The sequence below is a fragment of the Ammospiza nelsoni genome, chromosome 6, assembly GCF_027579445.1.
Source record: "Ammospiza nelsoni isolate bAmmNel1 chromosome 6, bAmmNel1.pri, whole genome shotgun sequence".
In the NCBI taxonomy this organism is placed as follows: domain Eukaryota; kingdom Metazoa; phylum Chordata; class Aves; order Passeriformes; family Passerellidae; genus Ammospiza; species Ammospiza nelsoni.
Genome location: NC_080638.1, coordinates 61,335,244 through 61,359,461, shown reverse-complemented (window position 1 = coordinate 61,359,461; position 24,218 = coordinate 61,335,244). Strand labels below are relative to the sequence as shown.

The window sequence follows — 24,218 nt, the reverse complement described above, 5'->3', positions numbered from 1 at the left end:
GGAAAACAGTTTACTCTGAATAAACAAGTCTGGGAAATGTAGGATTTGCCTTTAATGCACTTCTTGTGTAGAACCAAGTAGCTGTTCCTCTTCAGCCCTGGCAGAATCAGGGATTAATAGTTTTCCATTTTCAGCTGAAATTTGTACATGGGTAAATACTCTAACAGTCCACTTGGTTACTTTAAAATATGCATATAAACCAAGAAATTACTTTCTAGGCTGTTAAGGTTTGTTTTTTGTTGCTGAAAGCAGTATCTTACTTAAGCTATTTCATGTTCCTTCTTAACAGCAGGCTGTTCTTTGACTGTGATTATTACAAGGTTGCTTGAGAACAGATTTTTCCTAAGAAGTCAGGAACTTATTATCCAGTTCAAACTGAAATTATGGCTGGTTTATACTTACAGAACTAATGCTGCTCTTAACTTGCTCAGTAGTGACAGAAGGTATAAACTTGATACTTTAAGATAACAAACTCCTCCTTCTGTACCCTAATGAGAAGGTGTGTGAGTGTAGTGCTGAGCCTGTGCCTTGCTCTAGGTGGGGTTTGTTAGTTCAGGGTGCCGGCAGGGGAGTTTTACAACTGTTTACAAAGTCCTACAGAGGTGTCTTGTTTCCTGTTGGTTGTCAGCACATTCCCAGTTTGTCCTGAGCATGTGTGGCTGTGAAACCTTGCAAAGATGACTCTGGTGGGTTAGCTGCAGTCTTGTTTAGTGCTTCTTGTGGTGTCACCTCAGTCTGGTTATTCTGCACTGTCATACTCGTGGCTTATTGTCCTGTGGTCAGCAAGGCAAGTGAAGTAGAGGAGGATTTGGTCTAAGCTCCCCGCTGGAAGCAGATCTCGAGCTGGTTTCCAGTGTACTTTGTGTTATCAAATCCTTTTTTGCTTCTGCTGTTTGATACCCTAAATCTCATTTGTGTTGGAGATGCTTTTTCTTTTATCAACAGAAATCCTTATGTTTATTGTTGCTCCGTCCCAAGGTCACCACTGGAAGCTTGCATGTGACTTGTCACGAGTTCAGACCTTGAGGGACAGCAGTGAGGATGCTGGCATAGGGACTGTGCCTGCTTCCAGAGACTTCTGAGGCAAAGCTGCTCATTCTCTCTGTTTTATAAAGACATCACTGAATGGTGCACTTGCATTTTTCACTACATCTGCATAGTAGACCAATATGTTGAGGGGCTCCTGCCTTTCCTTCAGAGGGCTTGTTTCCCTCTTGATAAGATGTAGTTTAGAATTTTATGCCTCTCTTATTTTTGCATCATATTTGTTTTTATCCTGGTGTAGCTTTATACAGGTTAGTCCTGAGTCTTGAGTTCATAGTGATATCCCCATACTTCGGGGGACCAATTTGTGCCTTGTCTGACAAACTGTAAGTAACATCTGGGATTAGACTGCTTTAATCCTATTACTTGCTAGGCTGGAATAGTCCTGGTGCTCATGTTAAGCAAAGAGTACAGCTGGGAGCAGTGGGGGTTCCACAGCAGAGATTAGTGAGCTCTGGGGCAGAGCAGGAGCAGGAGCAGTGCTGTCCCACCAGCTGTGCCCCCTCTGTGCTGACTCCTCTGTTTGACCTTGTAATGTCACCTCCTGTGCAAACACTCTCCCTGGGTCTCTGCAGTGTCCATGGCTGAATAATGATTTAAAACCAAAGAGCAAGGGGGGACAGTGGGCAGCAAACTGTTCGTAGGGTTTTCTTAAAGTCTGAGTAGGCATTGTGGTGCTGGGAGTTCAGCACTAAGAGCAACCTGTCTTTGGGTTTGCCTAGGAATAAACATCTCTCCTGCCCTCCCCACAAACAGCACTTGTTGGCTCGAGTTAAAAGATCCTAGGATTCAGGAAGACAGTCCTTGTAGGAAATCCCTCTATGGTGAAACTTCAGCAGTTTTAAATATTTGGTATTTGAAGATTTGTCACTGAGGGGCTGTGTGGTGGGAGGATGCAGCATTTTAGTGTGATGGGGTTATGAGTGATGTGTGAACAAGGTGACACTGGACTTGCATTGTCTTCAGCTAGACAATGCTTCTACTCCTGATTAGTGCAACCTCTGTTCCTAAAAATAGCAACTATCAGCTGTTTTGCAATGAAATTTCACTGAGTTCTTCATATTCCAGCCTGGAAGTGCTCGTGTGAGGTCACTGGGAAGCATGCCCACAGCTGGGTAGTACAGCAGTTATTGGCTCATGGAGGAGAGAGAGTAATTCAGCTAAAAGCTTTCCTCTGTTTCACAACAGAAATGTCATCTGGAGGGAGCACATTATAAACAGCAGTTGTGAAAATGGATACAGACAACGTCTGCAAAGCTGAAGTTTGTTGTGTTAAAAGCAAAGTGGTTTGGAGATGAGCTCTGTTTGATGAGGAATGATGTGAAGGTGCTGATAGCTGAAGGACCTGTTTAGGCATCCTGCTTTCAATAGCAGCTTGTTTATGCTGGAGAGAGGGAAAGCAAGCAGGCTCTGGTTTGTGTTTCTGGAAGTGATTTATCTTCAGGCCATTTAACAGTATAATTTTCAGTATTTCATGCTGACCTCACTGTAGATACAACTGTGTTTCAAGGAGGATGGAGTAGATGTGGGCTGCACCGAATCTGGGCAGCACAAGGCTTCCTGTTCTCAGGAATTGGTACAAAGGCCACACTGAATGTATGTCAATAAAGACCTGATGTTCTTCTGTCATATTTACTGCTTGTATTAACTGTGATGCAGCTACATTGCTGTGGAGCAACTGATTGTGTTTACCAGAGGTGCCAGCAGGCAGCAGTGAGTCAAATACTGTGTAAAATGTGTTGTACTGCCTCCCCAAAGGAGTGGGGACAGGCAAGGAAAGTTATGAGGCAGCTGGCACATAGTAGGTTAAAAGGAGAAGGCCAAGAAGCATTGTGGTCACCTCCTTGAGCACTGTAATGTTAACTGAGCCCTGTTGCAAAATTTTTTTTTTCTCTTTACATTCAAGGAATTGAGAATGAAAAGTTCTCAGTGTTTCTTTCTGAGGAACACTTTTTAACTTCTTGAGGCACTTACTGAACTGTACTGATGTGTTTAGTGGGCTTTCAAATTACTCTTCACTCAGAAATGTGTGTGCTGTCTTTAATTTAGAATTCAGTTCATAAGCTGTCATGAAAGATTTTTATTCTTCAAACTGGCTGGCTTTAACAATGCCTCAACAAACAGGTAGGCTTCAAACTTCTGAGGTGTATCCTCTTAAGGCATGGAAATGTCCTGGATGAGGACAGGGTGGGACTGACAGTGAAGACAATTAGTCCCTGTATGAAAGTAAACAAATTGAAGTGAATAAAAGCTTAAATCTCTCCTGCCTGTTACAAATAAACTGGAGCCCAAAGGTGCAAACCCTGGAGCATGTGCCCCTAGGAAAAGTGAAAGAACTGTTTAGTCTGGACACAAAAGTTAATGGGCTGAAACTTTGATATAAGCACAGCTGTATTTCTTCATGTGCAACAGCATGAATTCATTTTGATTGTTGGTGTCTGGTTTAGTGCTGGTGGAGGCAGAGCCTTTGAAACAGGAGCAGAGTTTGTGTGTATCCTCCTTTCAGAGGAGATGCTGTGCTGGTGAAAGATAGCGAGGGCTGTGAGGTTCCTGCTTCCCAGCACATGCTGTGCCAGGGTTCAGCACCTCTCAGGCTGACTGTGTTTTTTATGGAGCATTGTCTAATACACCAAAATGTTGCTGTACTTTCAAGCTGCCTTCCTCCTAGAGTATGTTTGACCTCTGAGAGCAAATAGCTGTGCAGCTCAATGCTTGGATTCAAAATAATTTTGGTGTTAAAGATGAACCTTTCAGACTTGATAGGATTCGTTACCTTGTGCTTGCCCTAACCTTCCTGCTAACATACATGCAATAGTTACTTTGGATTGCATTCTGAATCTTAAAATTTGCCGGACTAGTTTCTCAGTGCATCAGGGAGTGAGTTTTGATTTGTGAGTTTGGTGTGTGGCTTTCTGTGCTGGGCAGTGGGCACAAGTCCCATTCCAGTGTGATGGGAGAGGTGGCAGTGCCCTGCTGCAGGTCTGGAGAATTCAGAGGAATTCTTCCTAAGTGTTCACTCATCTGACTGCCAGAAGATTTAATTAAATGGGCTGTCAGTGCCTTGGTGGCTTTTCCAAAAAAATACTGGCAAGTTAAGCAAATTGAATGATTTTGTGTTGGGGCAGATCTGTGAGGAGGCAGGTGTTGGTTCATGTGAACAGCTGAGTAACTTCTTCCATCAGAGCAAAAACTGGAGAAGGAAGTTTGGCAACAGCCAAACGGACAAAGCCTTGCATGGTTTTTTTACTCCACTTTTGTTTTAGGCTGGCTTTGCTGGAAGAACGAAAATGAAAGCTGAGAGATGCCTCAGAGCAGCCCTGGTGGTGCAGCTGCCCTTGGATGGTGCTGGCAGTCTGGGAATTGCAGGATCTGCCTCCATGGGAGCTGCAGTGCTTTGGTCTCACTGGCTGTGCTGGGATTTGTTCCCTAGCTGGGATGCCTTGCTCAGGGTGCCAGGGTAGAGACTGCAAGCTGCTTGTTTGCTTTTAGGGATGTGCACTGCAAGTTTTTCCTGTAATTTCCATAAATATTTTCTTAATACCCAAATGGTTTTTTCTACCCTTTTTGGTAATGAGTCCCTGTGCCCGTTTAAAAGACTTTGATGGAGATTTCCCAAAATCTCTGGGTATGTTCCTGCTTTTGCCTATGAAAGATAACTAAGCTGGGTTTTTTCCAGTAGTTTCAGTCTGCTTGCTGTCAGAGCAGAAGAGCTTTAACTTTTGACTTGGGTTTGGTTCCTTTTTCCATGTTTGAGCACAAATGCTGGAGGTCCATTGCTCACTTAGCTGTGCCTTATCTCTGGTTGTGCAATTCCACTTCCAGCTGCAGAACTGAGTGCCATATATCCAGCTTTATGGCAAGTTCAGAGTTTCCAGCATGCAGAGACTGGTGTTATCCAGCAAATAAATAGCTCTCCATGTAAGGATGCAGGGACACTACAGAAAGTACATTTCCCTCTGTAAGCAAAGCCTGGGTTTAAGTGATTAACAGGGTTTAAGTCAAGCTCTGTGTACCCTCCTAGTTTATTATGTGCAGTGTGACTTCAAATTCAACTCTGATCACGTATTGCTGGTTTGCACCTTGAGCTCTTTGGAGGAGACTGGTTTATGTTTTGGCTTTACCTACTGGCAATCTCTTGGTGTAAAGAGACAGTGGTAAAATGACACTTTGTGAAAGGGCAAGCAGAGTGAGGAAAAAGTGATTTGCTCTTTCACCTCTGGGCATTCTGTGGCCAGTGCAGACGGGAGGGAAGGAACTGGATTTGGGGCTGGCTGGGGTCCAGTTGCAGACCATATTCAGACCCAAGCCAGAAGGAGTATGGGCTTATTTTTAAGTTTTGGGTAGAGATGACAGTTGAAAAAAACCAGCTGTCTCACTTTTGTGAGCTGAGGAAATTAGTTCTGAATATGTCAGGTGGTAAAATTGGGATCCTTTGTGCTGTGCAGAGACTGAGAAATGCATTAAAGATCAGTTTGTCATGCCTAAGTCAGGAGACCAAAACATTTTGCCGAGTTAAACTAAGATAAGAATGTATGATGCTCTTTAATATCCAGAAAATAAGTGTATTCATTTGCAAAAACAACTCATTTATTGTAGCCATGAGTCCAAAGGAATGTTCTCCCACCTCCTGCACCATTCTTACTTGTGCCTGAACTGAGTGGAGCTTGTGTGAGTGATTGTGAGCAGCCTTTGTTTATTTAGTCATTATTAAATCTAAAGGCTGCTCTGGTTAGGGATAACACACATTTCATTTTTCTTCCTAGACTTTAGTCTGTATTTGGAGAAATACTGAGTTTATTTGATATACAGACCTATGCAGTGTGACAGCTATTGTCAAAAATGTGAAAAAAATGTGGTATAGCAAGCAGAATTTGACAGGACCTTTTAGTTTCCTGTTATTTGTTGTTTGTTTTGGAAGAACAAAAATCCACATAATGACTGTTCAAATGGACAGTTTGTCTTGGCATAAATGAATCCTGGTTAAAATCTGGAGAAGTTCTCAACCGGTGCTTGTTTCCCTGATGGTCATAACTGCTTGAGTGATGCCTCAGGTTTTAGCTTTTATGTTTTTCAGATTCTGTGCTGCTTTAGTGTGTGGGTCTGGGCTTCTTGTTTGGGTATGGTGAGCTCTGCACAGAGCAGGGAGACAAAATAATTCCTTCTCTAGCTGGGGACCATGGACAGTCCATCCAAATCTCAGGCCCAAGAACATAAACAATGTGGACTGAAGAGAGAAAAACAAGAAGGATGGGACTGCATGGGCTAAAGCTGCAGTTAGACAATGAACTCCAATGTGCAAATGGAGCAGAACTGATCAAAGTGAGAGCCCCTGTGACCAGTGACATTTTGTGACCATTTTGGGTTCACCTGGGGTGTAGCCCTGGCTGGGCTCTTGTGCTGCCCAAGGTGGATCCATTGAGGTCTCCTAATAAATCCTTCCTTTATTCTTTAATGTCCAGCCTCTGTTCTAGGTCAGCCTTCCCAAGGCGTCAGTAGCCTCTGGAACTGCAGCTGTTTGTGCTGTGGGATAAGCTGTGAAGGATCTGCTGTTGGGACAGAACAAGGGGTCAGTTTGGGCTGGTGATGCCACAGCTGCAGAGAAGCACTCACTCACTGCTCCTGGCTGCCCTGGCAGTTTCCTTGCAGGAGGACACTGAAGCCTCAGCTCTGCTGGCACCACAGGCTCCCTCTCCCAGTCATTTTCCATCTGCCTCTGGTGAATATGCTGTGATTTGCTGAGAGGTGTAGTGACAGGTGAGGTTGTAGTCTGTAACTGGAAATGAAGGATGTCACTGAACTGATTTTATTCCACAGCCTCCCGATGCTATTTAAACTCTGGTGAGGAGAGGCTGTAAAGATGAATGAGATTCCTACCCCCCTCCTTGTTAGACATCAGGGAATCCATGTGACTGATTCTCACCTCTGAGAAAAAGCTTCAATTGGAGCTGTCACCTCAGTAGACAAAGAAGGAATCCAACTGCAAGACATGTACCCAGAGGAAATCATGCTTTGCTGGTTCCCTGGCTTATGAAACTCCTTGTTTTTTCATTGTTCTCCTTGTCACTACCAGTGCTTCACCTCTGCTGCCTGCAGTAGTAATAACAGTGTTGGGATGTTGAGTTTGAGTGAGTGGGAATGGACACAAATGTTCTGCTACCCCAGGTGACTGAGGGATGGATGTAGGAGAGGTTTGGGTATAGAAGAGAATAACTCTGAGTGTTGTCTTTTCTTGGAAAATCAGCTTTTTTGAACACAACCTGAAACTGCTTTGAGAATTGTCAGCAATGTCTCATGTAGTTTAGCAGCCTCATATTTTGCCTCATGGATGAGCTCAGTTCAGAGCTAAGAATAGTATTGTGTGTTACTCAAACATTTAAATTTTCTGGATGTGGAAAGTCTCTTCCTAGTGGTTGTAAAATAACCTAGTGGAAGATTTTTGTCCTTGGCTGAAACTCTAAAAGGAAAAAATTGGGATTTGTCCAGACATGAATGCTTCTCTAGTAGATTTCAGGCTTGTTCCTTTCTAATAGGCAGTTCCTAGAGAATTGCTTCTGAATTCTACAAAGATACTGAAACAAACTGATGGGCTGTGAGTATTTCTGGATGTCATTCTTATCTTCTGCTCCCCCTCAAGGTGGTGCAGCCTGGGAGATTTCTACAAATGCTTATTTTTGATACTGCTGTAGGAGGATAGGAAAACAGTTGTGAGACACCCTTAGAGATATTCCTATGGGTATAATGCCAAAGAATTGACAGGGTAGGAAAGGTTTATGTTCTGAAATGCACATGCAGCACCTGGGCAAAGGAGGACAGGAAAGAATTTGGTATCTGCAAAACCCACATAAAAACAAGATAATACAGACATAATCTGAGTCTTGCACATCCTCATGCACTGCTGTAGCTGCAGAGCTCTTCAGCATTGTACCACTCCCCTCTTCAGCTGGAAACAGTGCAGCATGGCCAAGGTGTCCTTATGGAGAGTGATGTCAGGTAGAAAAACTCAAGGGCAACAGGGAATCTCTGGAGCCAGGCAGCTGTAATCAATTACTTGATTTCTGTGTCTCTGAACTAGCTCCTGCAGTCATGCTTTGCTGGGCAATGCACTTCCAATTTCAGTCTTGGGCTCATGAGCTTTATTTCCACAGCTGAATTTCCATTTGGCTTGCAAAAGCTGCTTCTGAGTCCTGTAATGCTGTTTGATATTATGGCCTGTACTTGGGGAAACATTGCTTTAAGCAGATCCTCTGTTTTCTTGGTCTGGTTTGCCCCATAGGGCGGCCTTGCCTTAAGAATCAAAGGAGTCTAAAGAAATAGAGAGAAACATATGGGGTGGCTTGTTTTCTTGGAAGTTGGTGAACAAAAATAGTAATAGTATGCTGTCTGTCTTTGTGGGTGTTGGCAGAGAAAAAGAACTGGATTTCCAAAGGAAATAATTTGAGGGAGAACTATCTGTGGTTTTAAACTTATTTTCTTTTCTACAAGCCATTGTGCCACTTGTGCACATTACTTAATATCTGTTGGAATGAAACTTCAGCTTGCAGAGTTTAACCAGAAGTAACCAGGCTGGAATAGCCCTGCAGAGGAGCTGAGTGAGAGTTTTGCTCTAGGGAACTTCTCTGCTTTAGAGAGTTCAGTGTGGCTTCAGCGTTTCAGAGCTTGCTCTGTGTGTGAACACAGTCTTGTGTGGTTGTTTTGCACAAAAGTCTCTTGCTGTTTCAGTGAGGAGGAGATGCCTTCCCATCTGCAGAGCACAGCAAGATCTCCTGTTCAGGCACTGCTGCACCAAGCTCTGTAGTGAGATTCTTCAGAGATCAGAATCTCTGAGCATTTAGATATGAAAAAACATTAGGAATTCATCACTTGTGTTACTTTGATTCATTCTTAGTAAGTGGTGTTCTCTGAGGCCTGTGAAAGGTCAATGTTTATTTTATGTAGCATTTTGGGAAACCCTCTCAAGGGAGGCAAATCTCAATGTTCTGTTGGTGAAAGTGTGAAACTGAAAGGCTTTTCTGTCATGAAGGTACATAGATGAGAATTCATTCTGCTGATCAGCAGTAAACACCTAATGGCTTTGCAGAAATCTTTTCCTGGCTAGAGATGTCTGATTAACTTTGTTATAAATGATGATAAAAGCAAACACCCAAGGTTGCTCTGAATTAGTAAGCTGTCAGCGTGTTTTAAGTCTGAAGAAGATATATTGAAGTGTAGCTCTCTGCACTGCTGCACTGTTAATTTCTGGTTTATTAAGACTTTTTTAAAAAGCCCCCACAGTTACAGCAGGGCTGTGACGCCTCTGTAGGTTTCAGGTAGTTCTTTCAGACATGATATGAAGAATTATTTATTCTGTGTGGATTTTAGGGCACATACCACACTTGCTAACCAAGAACAGGCAGGAAGGTAATTCTTTGCTTTTTCTCTTTACTTACCCACTCTAAACATGCTAGGAACAGGCAGAGCAGTGGATTATCTTCCTTTGACAGCTTGTGCCATGGAGCAGTTGATGTAGTGCAGAATCAGTGATATTAAGGAAGCTGCTGTGTTCAGAGGCAGCAATGCTTGCAAGTGCCACAAAGAAGGAAACCCAATTCTTTCTTTTCTGTTTCTGAGGCAAATGTTTGGGATTCTATTCGGCAATTGAGGTTGAACTGGGAGCTGTGCATTTGTAAGGGTGTCTTTTTCCCTGGGAAACTAAAAGGAATGTTCAGATTGATGGAATTACACTCAGATGTTGCAGCTCAGGATGCAATAGCTGAGTGCCTCACTTTCTATTCAGTGCACTGCTGGTGAGATCATCTATATTCACAAAATGGATGCAAATTTTCTCTTTCTCTGTGCTAAATGGTACTGAAACCATCCTAAGACTATTCTTGTTATGCTTGAGTGTTTGAAAAAGCTGTAATAGACATCCTGGAACTTCTTCCACTGTCTGTGAAATAACAAAAATGAATTGCCATGCTTGTATTTGGAGGTGAACTGAAGTTATGAGAAAGCTATCACCTTTTCTTATGAAAATGTGAATTATCAAATAGTCCTTGATAGGGTTTTAGGGAAAGCATTTGATTTCTTAGGAAATGACTGTTAGGACTGTGCTTTTATTTTCAAAAGGCTCAAATGTTCCTTTGAGTGAAATGTAGTTTCTCCATAATGTTTAATGTAGTGCAGTTTCAGCTGTAACGTGGTGTTATTACTGCTCATTCCTCAGGCTAAAATGTGAGCACTTTGGTTTTGCACCTAGGAGCATGTGGGAAGTACAAATAGAATGTTCAGAATGTCAGGGCAGGTGGGTTTTGAGGTTTCTCGTCCCCTTGCATGCTGTGAAGTCTGATTTGTCTCAGTTTTGAAACTTGCAGCCTTTTCTTGATGTGATGTTTAGGAGCAGATTGTAAATAGTTTCCAAACAAAGCTGTGTGGTTCCTAAGCCTCTGGTGGTGTGGATCAACAGGATTCCTCCTTGCCTTCTTTCCTCCTGTGCACTGAAACCCAGGTGGGTGTAGTACTTTGCTCTGAAAGGGATTTTGTGTTTTACTGACTTGTATTGAGCGCACTGAAAGTCAGATCTCACTTTCTGCTGTGTCTGTGTGTGTTTAACCAAACACCATGTCCACAATTCCAGTGCCATTTGGTGGATTATGGATCCTTCTCAGACGAGCAGCATTTCCTCTGTGCTGTGAGATGTTTAGGGTTGGAAAGAGGATTCTCTAAACATGGTGCTTTGCCCATCTCTTGTGCTCTTTTAGCTGGAATAAAAAGCATGCTTTGAAATGAACCTGATTAGTTTATACCCTGTATTTTGCTGTGCATTTTTGCTGGTTTTCTGCAGTGGGGAATGGTTTTAGCTGCAGCTTTGGAGATGGGCTTAAAGCACTCAATAAAATTGCCTCCTTGTTAAGTGAATGCTGGGGGGAGCAGTAAAATGTTGGAAATAAGGATTGTTAAGGAAATCATTATGTGAAAGAAGAGGTTTCCTTACCCTTTACCCTTTGCTTTCTGAAAGGGAACTCTCTTGCATTCTGATGCTCTGCTGGCGTATTACTTCTGTTGGAAATGTATAATAGTATCTTAAATGTGGAGTTTTTTTCTTTTAAAGTTGCTGCCTTTCTTTTTCCTTGATCTGTGTTTTATGTTGCGAGACTCAGGTCATCCCTGCCTAGAGAGTTTTTAGCTGTTAAGTTGTTTGGAATTTGAGGTTATTTGACTGCTTTAATTGAAGCTTATCCTGATGCTCTAGCAGGCTGCATCAGCATGTTCCTTGGGTTCTTCCAGAGTGTCAGCTTTTAATCAAACTCTTGTGCTACTTACACAGCTGTCTTTGATTTCACAAAAACAAAAGTAACAAATTATTTTCCAGAAAAATAATCTAGGACAAGTAACACACTTGCTAAGAAAAATCAAGGAATGTAGGAAGAAGTTTCTGCAAAAGTTTCTCCCAACCTAGGAGAAACATCAGCTCTTCTGTATTCCTGACTGCATCCCCCTGGTTTTCTGTGCTGCAGTAATAAAGCCCTGACTCCTGTACCCCTCACTTGGGGCTAGTTACTTCTGTATTATTTTACTCCAGAATTTCTTCTCTGCCCCTCAGTGAGGAGAAGAGTATCAAAACAGCCAAGAGTTTTGGGAATCTTGGAGGAAGCTGGATGTGTGGTGTAAATAAAGCTGTTTCAAAGCAGTTCTTACACAATCCATTTGGTATTTGCAAGCCAAGAGCATCCTTTAATTTTCTGTATAGAGTGAAATTAACACAGATCAGGTGGGTTTTCTTCAAGTGCCTGTATTATGTAAGCTAAACATGCATGAGGATTAGTCAGCTGTATTTTCTATAAATATTCTGAATCAAACTTGATTTTTTATTACTCTTATGTTACAGCTGTTATAATAGCAGGGTACTCCTGCTGGTGCTGGAGGGGGATGTGTGGAGTGGAATAATTACAAATATGAGTATGTAGGGTACCAGATCCTTTAATCTCTTGGTGGGTGGAACAGGGGGAGGCCACAGCAGCCAGGAATAGCCTTTCCTCCCCAAACCACAAGAGTGACCAGTTCTGCTCCAGAACACCGGGCAATAATTAAGGTCACCCTGGAGAACCTCAGCGACTGCACATGTGACTTCTTGTGGTGTTTCCAGCAGATAAGGTTCTACTTAATTTGTATACCCTGGCAAGGAGGAAAGTAGGTTCTGGCCTATCTGATCTGCAGTAGTTGCCTCTGAAAGCTTTTTTTTTTTTTGGTTGTTTTGGTTTTTTTTGTTTTTTTTTTTTTTTTTTTAATTGGTGGTGTACATAACCTGTTACTGTGTGCTCAGCTAATCCATGGGGCTGGCTGGGTGGATGTGAACATCAAAGTTCTGTGAGTGTAACATGAGGCTTTGGGGTGGCTCGCTGCTGGGTTCCTGATGCTAGGAGCAACTTTAGAAAGGTAGCTAAAAAAAGTAATTAAAAGTAGCTCCTAATCATGAGCCAGTGATGCAAATCAGCCTTTTCTCTGAAAAATCTGGGGTCATGGCACAGATCAGGCCAGGCTGCATTGCACAGAATCACTGCAGCCCCTTTGAAGGCTGGAGGACAGTACAGGGAGCAGGTAACAAAGCAAGGAATACTAAAATTTAGTGCTGAAGAGGAGAAGGCTTGTGGTGAACACACAGGGCTGATCACTGTGCCAAGGAGTGTTCCAAAAGTGCTGGAGAAGGGAATGCTCCCTGAAGTGTTTTATGATGTAAAATGACTTTGCAAATGCAAGTTGTAAGAACAAACATTTGTCTCAGAAGCAAAGAAAAAAACACCCCCAAACTGCTTATAGCCACAATTAATAACTCCAGCATACCTTCTTATGGATAATCAAATTCACAGATGCAAAAACATTGCTTTTAATTGGGTGCAGAGATGAGATTATTTGGGACTTTGGAACTTGCTGGTTTGGATTTTCTTGCTCTGCAAGAAGACTGGCTTTGTTAAGCTGTACAACTGGTAGTGATTAGGAAGCATTTGTGCCTATGGAGATGTCTTAGCCAGCAGAGTCTGAGGTGGGACTGTGTCTTTCCCTCAGAACTTCCTCCCAGGTTGCATAAACCAAAGATCTTGGATCAGTATTTTTTGTTAATCAAAGGATAGAAGCCCTTTGGTTATCCATGAGTTGCTTATTGCTGTAGCCTTTCTACTTAATTCTACTTTAGTTTTGTGTTTGTAGCTACTTAAAACATTTTCCTTCAGAAAGAAAGCAAAATCTGGTGGGAATCTTCTGGCACATGAGCCTGCTGTGAGAAGGAAGAGAGAAAAGATTGTTTAAGCTTTTTGGTGGATTTGGCAGGAAGTGCAGGAGATTTGCTTGACCTGGATCTCCATTGCTTCACCTGGATCTCCATTGCTGTGTGCATTGCTGTGTGCATGGGGAAAGTTTTAATTCTAAAGATACTGAAACACAGTGGGGAGGCCTGGATTTTCCAGACTAACTCAGAGGTGTCATGGATTGACTGGATCAAGCCTTTGGGTTGGGGATGGAGCAGGTGGCTCTGCCAGCTCTGTGTTCTGTCCCTCAGAATGCAGCTGTACATTTTTCCAAAGGTGCAGTGGGGAAAGGGAACCTTCTGGGTCATTCAGGGCTTGTGGAGCTCCTGGGAATGAGGGCAACAAGGATAAAACAGTATAAATAAAACAGTATCCTCCTTCCAGCCTCCAAGAAACCTCAGCATTAAAGGTGTTCCTTGCAATCTGCTGTAGGGATCTGTGAAGCTGTTGAAGGAGCAGCCAAGTGTTCACTGCCAGAACTCCCAACAGGAGCAGGATTAGCAAAGCTCTGGGGGTGGAGGTGCTTCTGGGACACACAATCTGCTGAAGACAAGCTGAGACCTAAATTCATATTGAGTTAATATCTGTGACACTGATAGAGCACCAGAGCACACAGTTCAAAGGAGGAAATGAACCAGGAGTATCCTGTTAGTACAGAAGTACTCTGAGCTTTGCTGTTGCTGTTTGGCAACTCTTCCCCATGAGGCTGAGTTTGAGAATAACTTCACTGTTCTGTTTCACTGAAATTCTCAGATAAATTGCCAGTTGCAGACAGCAACTGCTTGTTTTCTGAAGCTGTGATGCAGAAAAATGTGCTTGAAATAATTCTTGCCTTTTTTTTAAAAGGAAATCCTTAGCCATTCATTTGCTGAACTATTATCGGCACAAAATGAATTGTTGAGGTTGATACAAGGGAAGAGGGTGTAAAGACTATGAAGAACTGGCAGTGATATTATATAAAGGGAGACACAAATACACTTATTTTGTTGTCAGCTTTGTGTATGTTGAAGCTCTCTGTTTATGTTTTGCTATAAACATGTGACTTTTTCTCTTTCCCTGTGTGTTCAAGGGAGGGAGTGTTGGATGCTTCAGCAGCAGAGGTTTTCCAGTTAGTCAGGACTGGAGTGTGGAGCTGTGAAAAGCTCTGGGACTGGTGTTATAAAGGTGAATAATGACTCTTTAGCCTTCATATGTGGTGGATGTCATGAAAGCTGTGGACTTGTAGCACTTCCAGGGGAATCCTGTCCTTTCCATGTTGCTGGTACAAGAGTTTCTGTGGCTTTGCTGAGGGCTGGAGAGTGAGGAATGTGGTTTTAAAACTGAACTTATAAATCTAGTTTTGTTTCCCCTTCATGTGAACCAAGGAGAGAAGTAGTGGGAACAAATTAATAAATGAAAGGTGAGACTGCTGCTTTTGGCAACAGTGTGGGACCACACTGGCTCAGGGAAGGTGAAAATACAGTGTAAGCACAAACTGAATTTTGCTATGTGTAGTGTATGTTCTACAGGATTCTACCAAATATGGGATCAGAATGTACTTACAAGGGAGGATTTACTCAAGTTTGATTTTGCTTGTGCAGCTTTATTGTTTAGTGAGCAGAGATGTGCTGTTTGACTCACTAAAACTATGGAAACAACTGAACTGCAGCATCTCATCTGTGTATAGCAAAGTCTGGCATTTGGGATAGTTTTCATCCAAAAATGATGAGGGGTGCTGTAGAGCTGTTAGTAATAGACAAGGAAAGCAAAGTGAAATTATTCTTTTATGTCGGGGGGAAATATTACCAGTGAAAATCAGGAGCTGTTCAGTTTTAGTCTTTTGAGAGATAGTTTGCATAGGTATGAAGAAGTATTTAACCTTATGATGGCTTGTATTTTGATAGCATTGTAAAAAAATCAGCTACATGCAGCACCTTCAATGTCAGCTAGTAGATACCATAATTCTAAGGATGACTTCCTTGAGTTGAAGTCAAACTTTCCAAGGTGCAGGTCATGATTTGGAGCTGTTGTACCAAGTAACAGAACTATCATTTACTCTTTACCATTGTCTAGGCTGGATTTTTTTTTTTAAAGCCAAAATAAACATAAACCAAAAAAGCTTGTGTAACAAGCCTTCTGACAAACAGTTCAAAGCTTGTTGCTAATCTCTGAAGTAGACAAGTCCTTGTAGTAGTACAAGTAGTACAAGACTTGTAGAAAGTAGGAGCTTGCCACAGTGGACTGTGGGAGAGAGCAAGTGTGGTCTTGCTCTCCAGACAGCCCTGAATCCAGGAGGAGGAGAGGCTTTCATTACACATCCCAGCCATGGGAAAAGCTTAATTGGAGTTTGCAGCTCATTGTATACCAAACTCTTCAGTGTTTGATGTAAATCTGTAGGAAACTGGCTTTGGTAATTATGGTGCCCATAGCCCATGCCAGCACCACTCCCTTATTTGCAAGGAATAGTGCTATCAACTGAGATAATTATCCCAGGAGCTTTCATGCAGCAGCTTGTCCCAGTGCTGCTGTCACTGAGAAGCATCTGGAGAAGCACAGGACTGCTCCTTCTGTGACAGCGTTCACAGGGTCCCAGGATGAGGGAAGAGATGAGGATCTACTCCATGTTTCAGAAAGCTTGATTTATTATTTTATTATATATATTACATTAAAATTATACTAAAAGAATAGAAGAAAGGATTTCATCAGAAGGCTGGCTAAGAATAGCAAAAGAAAGAATCATAACAAAAGCCTCTGTCCTAGACAGAGTCTGAGCCAGCTGACTGTGATTGGCCATTAATTCGAAACAACCCCATGAGACCAATCCCAGATGCACCTGTTGCATTCCACAGCAGTAGATAATCAATGTTTACATTTTGTTCCTGAGGCCTCTCAGCTTCTCAGGAGGAAAAATCCTAAGGAAAGGATTTTTCATAAAAGATGTCGGTGACACCTTCCATGTGTGTAGGTCTGATGAACATCTGGAGAACTTCCAAAGTGCCCCACACATCTGTGTATGAGCAGAGTGCTCTCAGGAATGATTGCTCTGTCCTGTAAAATGGATTTTTTCCTAGTTTATTAGTTGGAAACAATATTTGTTCCTGTTTTTTTGGCGGGTGAAGGAGAGTTCCAGTTGCAGTTCTTTTGGCCTTCTTGTGAAGCAGAAAGTTGTGTGCTCATGTGCTGTTCCCTAAGCTGATCCTGGAGCTATTGGAAAAGTGTAGAAGAGCTGGGAAATGGCTCCTGCTTGTGGAGTGGCTTTGTGAGAGGAAACGTTTGGTGATGGGGAATTTGTCTCCTCAATCCTCGTCCCTTCTCCATAGGTGAAATTGTTTTTTTCCTAGTTTGTTTATTAGTTGGAAACAACATTTGTTCCAGGTTTTTTGATGGGTGAAGGAGAGTTCCAGCTGCCGTTCTTTTGGTAGTACTGGTTGTCTTGTGAAGCCAAAAGTTGTGTGCTCATGTGCTGTTCCCTAAGCTGATCCTGGAGCTGTTGGAAGCGTGCAGAGGAGATGAGAAATGGCTCCTGCTTGTGGAGTGGCTTTATGATGAGACAGAGTGAAAACTTTTTCAGAGTAGAAATCCATTTTGATTTTGGTGAAATGTACATCTTTGAGTTAAGTGTGTAGTTTGAAAACATAGCTGTTTAGCCACCAAACCCTTTAGAGGAACTGTTTGGTGATGGGGATTTTGTGTCCTCAATCCTTGTCCCTTCTCCACAGGTGATTCCATCCTGTTGCTGCTCAGAGGGAGGCACTCGGTGCTCGCCCAGGCTCTGCTCAGTGGAAGGAGAGCAGAGAGGGATGGAGAGGAGAGGGCAGGGCAGGTGTTGTTGTAGCTCTTAGTGCCTGTGCTTAGAAAAGCTGACTGAGCAAGGTGTGGGCAGCGATTCCTCCTCCAGGGTGCTGAATCCAGCTGTGTCCCGTGGGGAAAGGAGGCAGGGACAGGCAGGGCTGTGGAGCTGCCCAGGAGCAGGGCATGGGAGGTGGGAGGGAGCTGCCATGGCTGGCAGGATCCCAGGGGGAAGCAAAGCTGTGGCTGCAGTGCCATGGAAAGGGTTAATTTGTGGGGAACAGCTTGAGAGGCCAAGCCTAGGAAAAACGAAGGTGTTTGCTGGTTGTGGGAAGAGGCAACTTCTCACACCCTCCTTTTTTTCCCCCTTTTAAAACATGTCTGTCCCTAGGAATTGTCCTAGCTCTTTCTACCACTGTTGGGTCAAAATCACACTTGAAGGTCTGTACTTGAAGCATAACAATTCATAAAACTACCACTCAATTCCTCCTGCCCTTTGTGGAAAGGAAATGTAGAAATGGGCACAAGGGAAACCTTAATGAGAATTTATCAGTGCTAAGCAGGGTGAATGAGTTCAGCATTCACTTTGCTTGTATTTCCTTCATATTTGAAGACTCCAAGAGGTCTTTTAACCTTGAACTTCTTTATTTATGTATTTTAAAAGTAATTAAACCCCACGAAGACCTGAATTGAAATAGAGTGGACTTTCCCAGCTCAAATTGTGTTCTGAAAATGAGGGAAACACCCCCAAGACAATAAAACCCCACCTGCCTGGTTTTAACTTCCAGTGGAACTGCTTTAATCCAGTACTGTTTAGCAGTTACACAAGTATAAGAAAAATCAATAATTACAGGATATAAAGCTAGCAATGGTAATCTGTAGTAGTTATATATTATTTCTGAGGGAATTGTTACTTTTTTTAGGTTTCCAGATAAAAATACTTGTAGAAAGAATGTTGTCTTCAACAAGTTAGAACTTGCTGGCATATTCCTGATAATGTCTTTGAAAGAAGGCATGTGCATATACCCAGGGAGATTCACGTGCAGAACCAATAATTATAATAATTATATAAATAATTATAAATAAATATGTATATAATGATACATTTATATAAATAAAAATAAATAATACATGTAATAATAAGAATGCAAATAACTCCTATTTGAAGTGCTGGTATTTAAGTTGCCTGTGAAACATTTTGATGTATCTTTCTAGAGATTGGTCTCTTGTGATGAGGATCCACAGACTGCACTTCTCTGGAGTAGAGTTAATAACAAATTTCAGGGTGCAAGCAGGCCTGGCATGAAATAGTAGTGATTTACTCCTGTTGTTGGTTTTTTGCTGTGTTAGGGAATCTCCTTTAATATTCCAGAAAGACCCAGTGGTCTTCCCTATGAAAATGGGAGTGAGAGGACAAGTTCAGCTGGAAGTCTCTCAGTTCTCTCTGTGGCTTTAGCATCATGTATTAAACGTGCATTTTTAAAATGTCTGGGTTTTAAGTTCTAGAGTAGTGAAATTTGAGATAATTTTTATCTTAAATCTGTTCTTGCTTGTGCTCAGTCATTCAGCAGTCCTGCCCTTGGGATTCCTAGAAGGGTAGGAGGCTCTCCAAGTGCATTCTCCTGTTACACAAACATACAGGATGTAATATTTGTATCATTATCATTACATACACAGGATGTAATGATAAAAAAAAATATTCTGGGTTACTGCATTGCTGCCTCTTTCCTTTTTATATTCTTTCTCTGCCTGCAGTGTTAACCTGTAATAATAAAGATTATAGGAGAGGGATCCATGAGATCAGTGTAGAACAGACCTCACCAGTAAGACAGAAGAGATTTATCAGTGGAATAACATCTGTAGTTTCTTGGGCAAAAGTCTGAAATCTCTGAGGATCAGGAATAGAAGATTGAGTAAAGCCCTGAAAGCTCTTCCAGCTGAGAGTTGGCAGGAATGGTGGTGAAAACCTGACCTGAATCTTGGGGGTGAGGTGATGGTGAATCCCATGCTTGTGCACTGCAAAGAAATTTCCAGTTGATCCCTTCCCTGGGGAAGGAGCTCTGTCCCCTTGAGGCTTCAGACTCCTCTGAATAATTAATCCATTGGGTCTGTGTCCTCAGGGAGAGATGGAAGAACTGTCAAGGGCTCCTGTGTTACACCTGATAAAGAAAGTCATTAGTGAGGCTGAGATAGTCACATAAATTAAAAACACTTGCATCCTCTTTCCTTAATAATTAATAGATGAAGCCTTTAGGATTAAAGTTTTGTAAAAAATAGGGGAAACGTAACTAGAAAAGCATTCTGTGTGAGTAAAATTCCTTTCTCATAGTTTTACTTGCCCATAAATTACTCTGGTTTTTCATGTTGCCCCTTTTTTTTTCCTCCAATCCTGCATGAGATGTGGGCAGATGGGTACTAGGGTAAAAACATTTTAGAACTTTTCATATTCTGACATTGAAGTAAAAATGTAGAGTTTGTTCTTCTGCATTCCTTTGATTCTAGTGGTGAAGAAATGTCTCTGTGGCTGACAAACTGAGTATTTCATTTGTAGTTAATTACCTTTTAAATGAGAATAAGATTCCAACCACTGGTAGTTAAGGAATGTTTGAATGCTCAATTCAGGAAGCAAGAATTAGCCTGATTGTTAGTTTTTTTTGTTTTGCCCCATGCATTTGATAATACCAGAATATTGTGGCCAAATCACCTCTCTCTCTCCTTTGCTGCTTTCCAGACTTGGTGGTGTTTTATGCTGAACTCTTTTCCTTTATTTCCAGGTACAATGGATCCCTCCCTAATGGTGACAGGGGCCGCAGGAAAAGCAGATTTGCCCTTTATAAACGATCAAGAGCAAGTGGAGTTAAACCCAGCTCTGTCCATGTCGTCTCTACTCCTCAAACTTCAAAGGTATGTGACACTGGCAGTTCCTGGTTTTTGATGATCCTGAGTGGAGAGAAACTCAGGGATTGCTGCTGATTTACCTTGCTGCCAGTTTATTCTGTGCTTGGAGGATGCTTTTGTTTAATGAAGAGGTTGCAGTGGATTTGCTTTCTGGGGTATATAGTTTAATCCAGTTACCAGTTTAAAATAGTCTGGAAGCTCAGGTGTGAGATAATCTGACCTTCCTGCCCCTGTTTAGAAATCTGGCTGTCAGTGCTGGCTGTTTTATCTGAGCCGTAGAGTACATGGGTTAAAAACACAAGTATTTTAGTTTCTTTCTCACTGGAGTGATATTTCTTTCCTCTTCAGGAAGATAACTGATGTGCTATAAAAAATGTTCTAATCCCTTTGGACCTTTCATTTTTCTTGCTAATAATGATGCTGTACAAATTTTTACCTGAAGTTGAATGTGGGTGAAGGAGGAAAAGCAGCAAAGTTAATGTATTAACAGAGTAACATTAATGTAAAGAACTGTCCAGGTCAGAGTTCTGGTGGTGGAATGTATTTCAGGCTGCAAAAGCTCTTCCTATCTCCATTCTCAAAGCCTTTTTCTTAAAGCAAGAAGTGAGTAGAGTTTATGCTAAACTGGAGGAGGAGTTAAGTAGTGGCACTCGCACAAGAGGATGGTTTGTATGAAATTTACCTCACTAAAATATCTCTTGGAACAGAGAGAAAGAACCTACACTGTGCTCAGAAATGTACCAAGAGAAGAATGTTGTTTAATACATAGTATGGGATTGTTTTATTTTCTAATACACAGTATATGCCTGAACTTACCAAAATACACAATATCAGAGCTTGTTTCTTTAAACAGTATAGGGCTTGCCTGCTGCAGATAAATGTGGAGTCTTTTGGCTTAAAAGTTACAGGAAATATTTTACAGTGTTTTTGTTATCAAAATGGAGGCTTTTGTGAGTTAACTCTTCCTGATGAAATCAACCTTCACAATAGAGCTGTAGTATATGTTGGTAATTCTGGTTTGTTGCTTAAAATGTAAAAATAGGGAAAATGTGTTTTACAAAGTGGATGAAAATATACACATGTTCTCACTGGATGATCTTAAGCATTTGGACTGCAGATTGTATTTCAGCATTTGAGTTGCAAAATATTTAAACACCTGGCAGACACCACAAGGAATCTGGTTAATGTTCATCTGTGGTATTATTGTAGTGCAGATAAAATATGTGTGCTGTACAAATTAGTGCCCTTATAAAGATAGCAGAGGATCTGGGACATTAAAGCCTTTCCTCTGAGCATTTGGATTCGGGTGGATGTGTCAAGTTGAATGTATTTTGCACTTTCTCTGAACCCTTAGAAAGGAGCTTTTGTGTATTTGTGCTGCTGTCTGGGGCAGGGCTGGTGGATGTGTGCCAGAACAGTGGTGCAGTGGCTCTCATTGAGTGCTCTTCCCATGCACTGAAAGGACACTTAGATTTTAAAGATGCTGTCATCAGCTTTTCTCACATCTTAGGCACCAGAGCCTGAATTGTTTTACTGAGAATTGTTTCTGCATGTAACTTGTGTAAATGCCTGAAGAAACATGGGCTAATAAAGAGTGAGCTGCTTAGTTCTTGGAAAATAATGGCAACTTGACCTCAAAAGTTTAGTTGTGCTCTCAGTCTTTCAGTTTTGTATTTAAGAAAGATAAACCAGCAGAAACTTCTACTTCATAGGATGTTAACAAGTTTCCTCCCTTTACATCCTTCATTTTACCTTTCCAGCTGCCAATTTTCTGTTTTGTTCTGCTTTTCTGTCGCTGTAGGCTGAACCTGTGGGTAAAAACAAGTGTAGGGCACTGATGCTTTTTGGGGGGTGGATTCAGCAGAGGGGGAGAAGCCCTGACTGCCTCCATTGGTGTTTTCTGACAAACAGAGGCTGGAACGAGGTGCATGGCTGTTTTGTGCTGATTGCATTAATGCAGCAGCTCAAGAACTGTGGCTGTCACCAATTTTAAGTTTGTGTGTCAGCCTGAACACTGCAATAGATGGAAGGAGGATGCTTGTCATGTTCCATTGTCCCTGCTGTGCAGGTGTCAAGGACAGCTGGGGTAGCAATGGCTTCAGTAGTAAATTTAGCTGAGCTAATTGCATATGAATCACTGCCTTTTGTTGTTTTCCACTGAGTGCTTTTTTTTTGCCACTCTGCCTTCTGAGGTACTGAAGAAAATTCAGAAATATTTGGCCTTCTGAGGGTATATGGGTATATTTAGGGGAAAAGCAGTGCATAGGGTAGTAAGTGTCAAGTTTTTTCAGAGTTGTTATTGTTAAAATACAGAGGTATCTCTTCAACATTATGCACTGGACTTGAAAACCTATTTTATTTACTCTGTGCTTAGGCACCATGCAGTAAATTTTGTGGTTTCCCCTATTTGATTTTTTCCAGCATTGTCAAAATCGGTTTTACTGTAAGAAAGAGCTTAAAATTCTTCTGCTGTCCTAAGCTTGTCTGTGTGGACATGTCTGGGATAGGGCTTTGGGGAATGGAGTGTGAGTCTTCATTAACTGAGTATGGATCTTTCTCAAGATTTTAATAATCTCCTTTGCTGAATTAGAGTTTCTTTCAAAATCATCCCATCACAGAGGCCATTCCTTGCCTCTTGACCTGGGTCTGATGATGGAGAGGAAGGTTTATCAGTCACTGTAACAGAATTTGTGAAAACCTTCCTCTGACTACCAAACTCATAGGTGTAAGTTTGCTGTTGGCTCATCATAACATAGTTAGGGTTGGTGATTTTTATTTTCAAGCTATTGGAGCTGTTTAACAAAGTCAGAAGTCAGTTGTAATGTTTATTTCATTTAGTTGAGTTGTGTTAACTGTTGTTTTCATGTCCAATAATGCTGTAAAACTCCAGTCAGTGTCTGCTGATGTCTGAAATGATTTCAGGATTTACTTGGGCAGAAATTTTCCAGTAAATGCTGAACTTCAGGGGAGAGTGGGATAAAAGGTTGTCTTTAGAATAATCACCTGTGGGAATGATGGGTTGCTGAACTGGACTTCACTGTGTTTTGGGAAGAATAAAGGAGACTTTTATAAGGGTTTTTGTGTTTTGAGAGTTTGTGACTTTTTTTGTGGTTGGAGATATTTGAGTCTAACAGGGAAAGAGGTATCTGAAAATGAAACTGGTTTAATACCACTGTGGAACAATATTTGAGGGCATTGTTTTTCCTGCAGATCTTAAGCAGGTCAGTAATGTGCTATGGAAATAAAACTGTATGATCTCAGTTCCTGCCAAGTGTGGATGTTCCTGTTCCAGTCCACCTCCAATCTCTCTTGTTAACCTAGTGCATCACTAGGTTAACACTTTGCCCTGTACAAGCACAGGTGAATCTTCACTCCTCATTGCTCCTCTTCATGACCAGCCCTGGCTTCTTGCTGGACGATTTTAGTTGGGATTCTTTTGGTGGAACAGTGGGAGAGAACTGCCTCAGTCCCATATGAGAGGGGTGCTGAGCACTGAGCTCACTGGGAACTCTGATCTTGGAATCCCACATGACTTTGGCTCTGCGAGCATTTGGATTTCTCTATTGGCTTCTGATGCTTCAGAATTATTTCCATGGGCCTGAAGTTTAGAGAAATGAAGAAGAGGCTTCATGTACATTTGAATTACCTGAAGTATGGCATTAGGAAGCAGGAATTGTTGACAGTAGTTTTACTCTGGAAATGTGACTGAATTTCCTTGTTACAGCATGGATGGTAATTGAGAATATGGGCAAAAGATTATAACTACTGAGCACTGGAAGTATTCCTTTTTAACAAGGGAATGTTGGGCTTTCTTAAGTGATTGCATGTGTATAGTGACTCCAGAAAAGATTCCAAATACCTTTTGAATTGCTGAAGACTTGAAAAACCCCACCTTTAATACCTTTTTATGGCCGTGTGTCTTGGTATTTATTATGTCTGTCTTTCTTAGGATCAAAGTTTCCTTGGGTAACCTGTGGTAGATAAAGGCAACCTATTTTCTCCCCTATGAAATTACTATTTCAAGCTGACTGAGGAAGATCTCTCTTGACTTCCAAGTCCAATTACCTGCCAAGTTGGCTTCTGCTTTGTGCTATCACAACAGCAGCTTGGATAGTCACTGCCTGGGTTCCTGCAGCTCTAATCAAGTTTCCTGCTGCTGCTGGAGAAGAACAAAACACAGCCATACGAATAATTATTAGGTTGGGGAGAGAGCTGCAATTTGTGCTTTGA

At 41.8% G+C, this 24,218-nt stretch overlaps 1 protein-coding gene across 1 annotated transcript in view; it reads left to right on the top strand.

Moving 5' to 3' along the window:
• PELI2 (pellino E3 ubiquitin protein ligase family member 2) overlaps positions 1-24,218 on the top strand; it is a 66,609-nt gene that overhangs the window by 5,745 nt on the left and 36,646 nt on the right. The window contains exon 2 of the mRNA XM_059474590.1: positions 19,865-19,994. Within this exon, the coding sequence (XP_059330573.1) occupies positions 19,865-19,994 (130 nt within the window). The remainder of the gene's footprint in view (positions 1-19,864; positions 19,995-24,218) is intronic.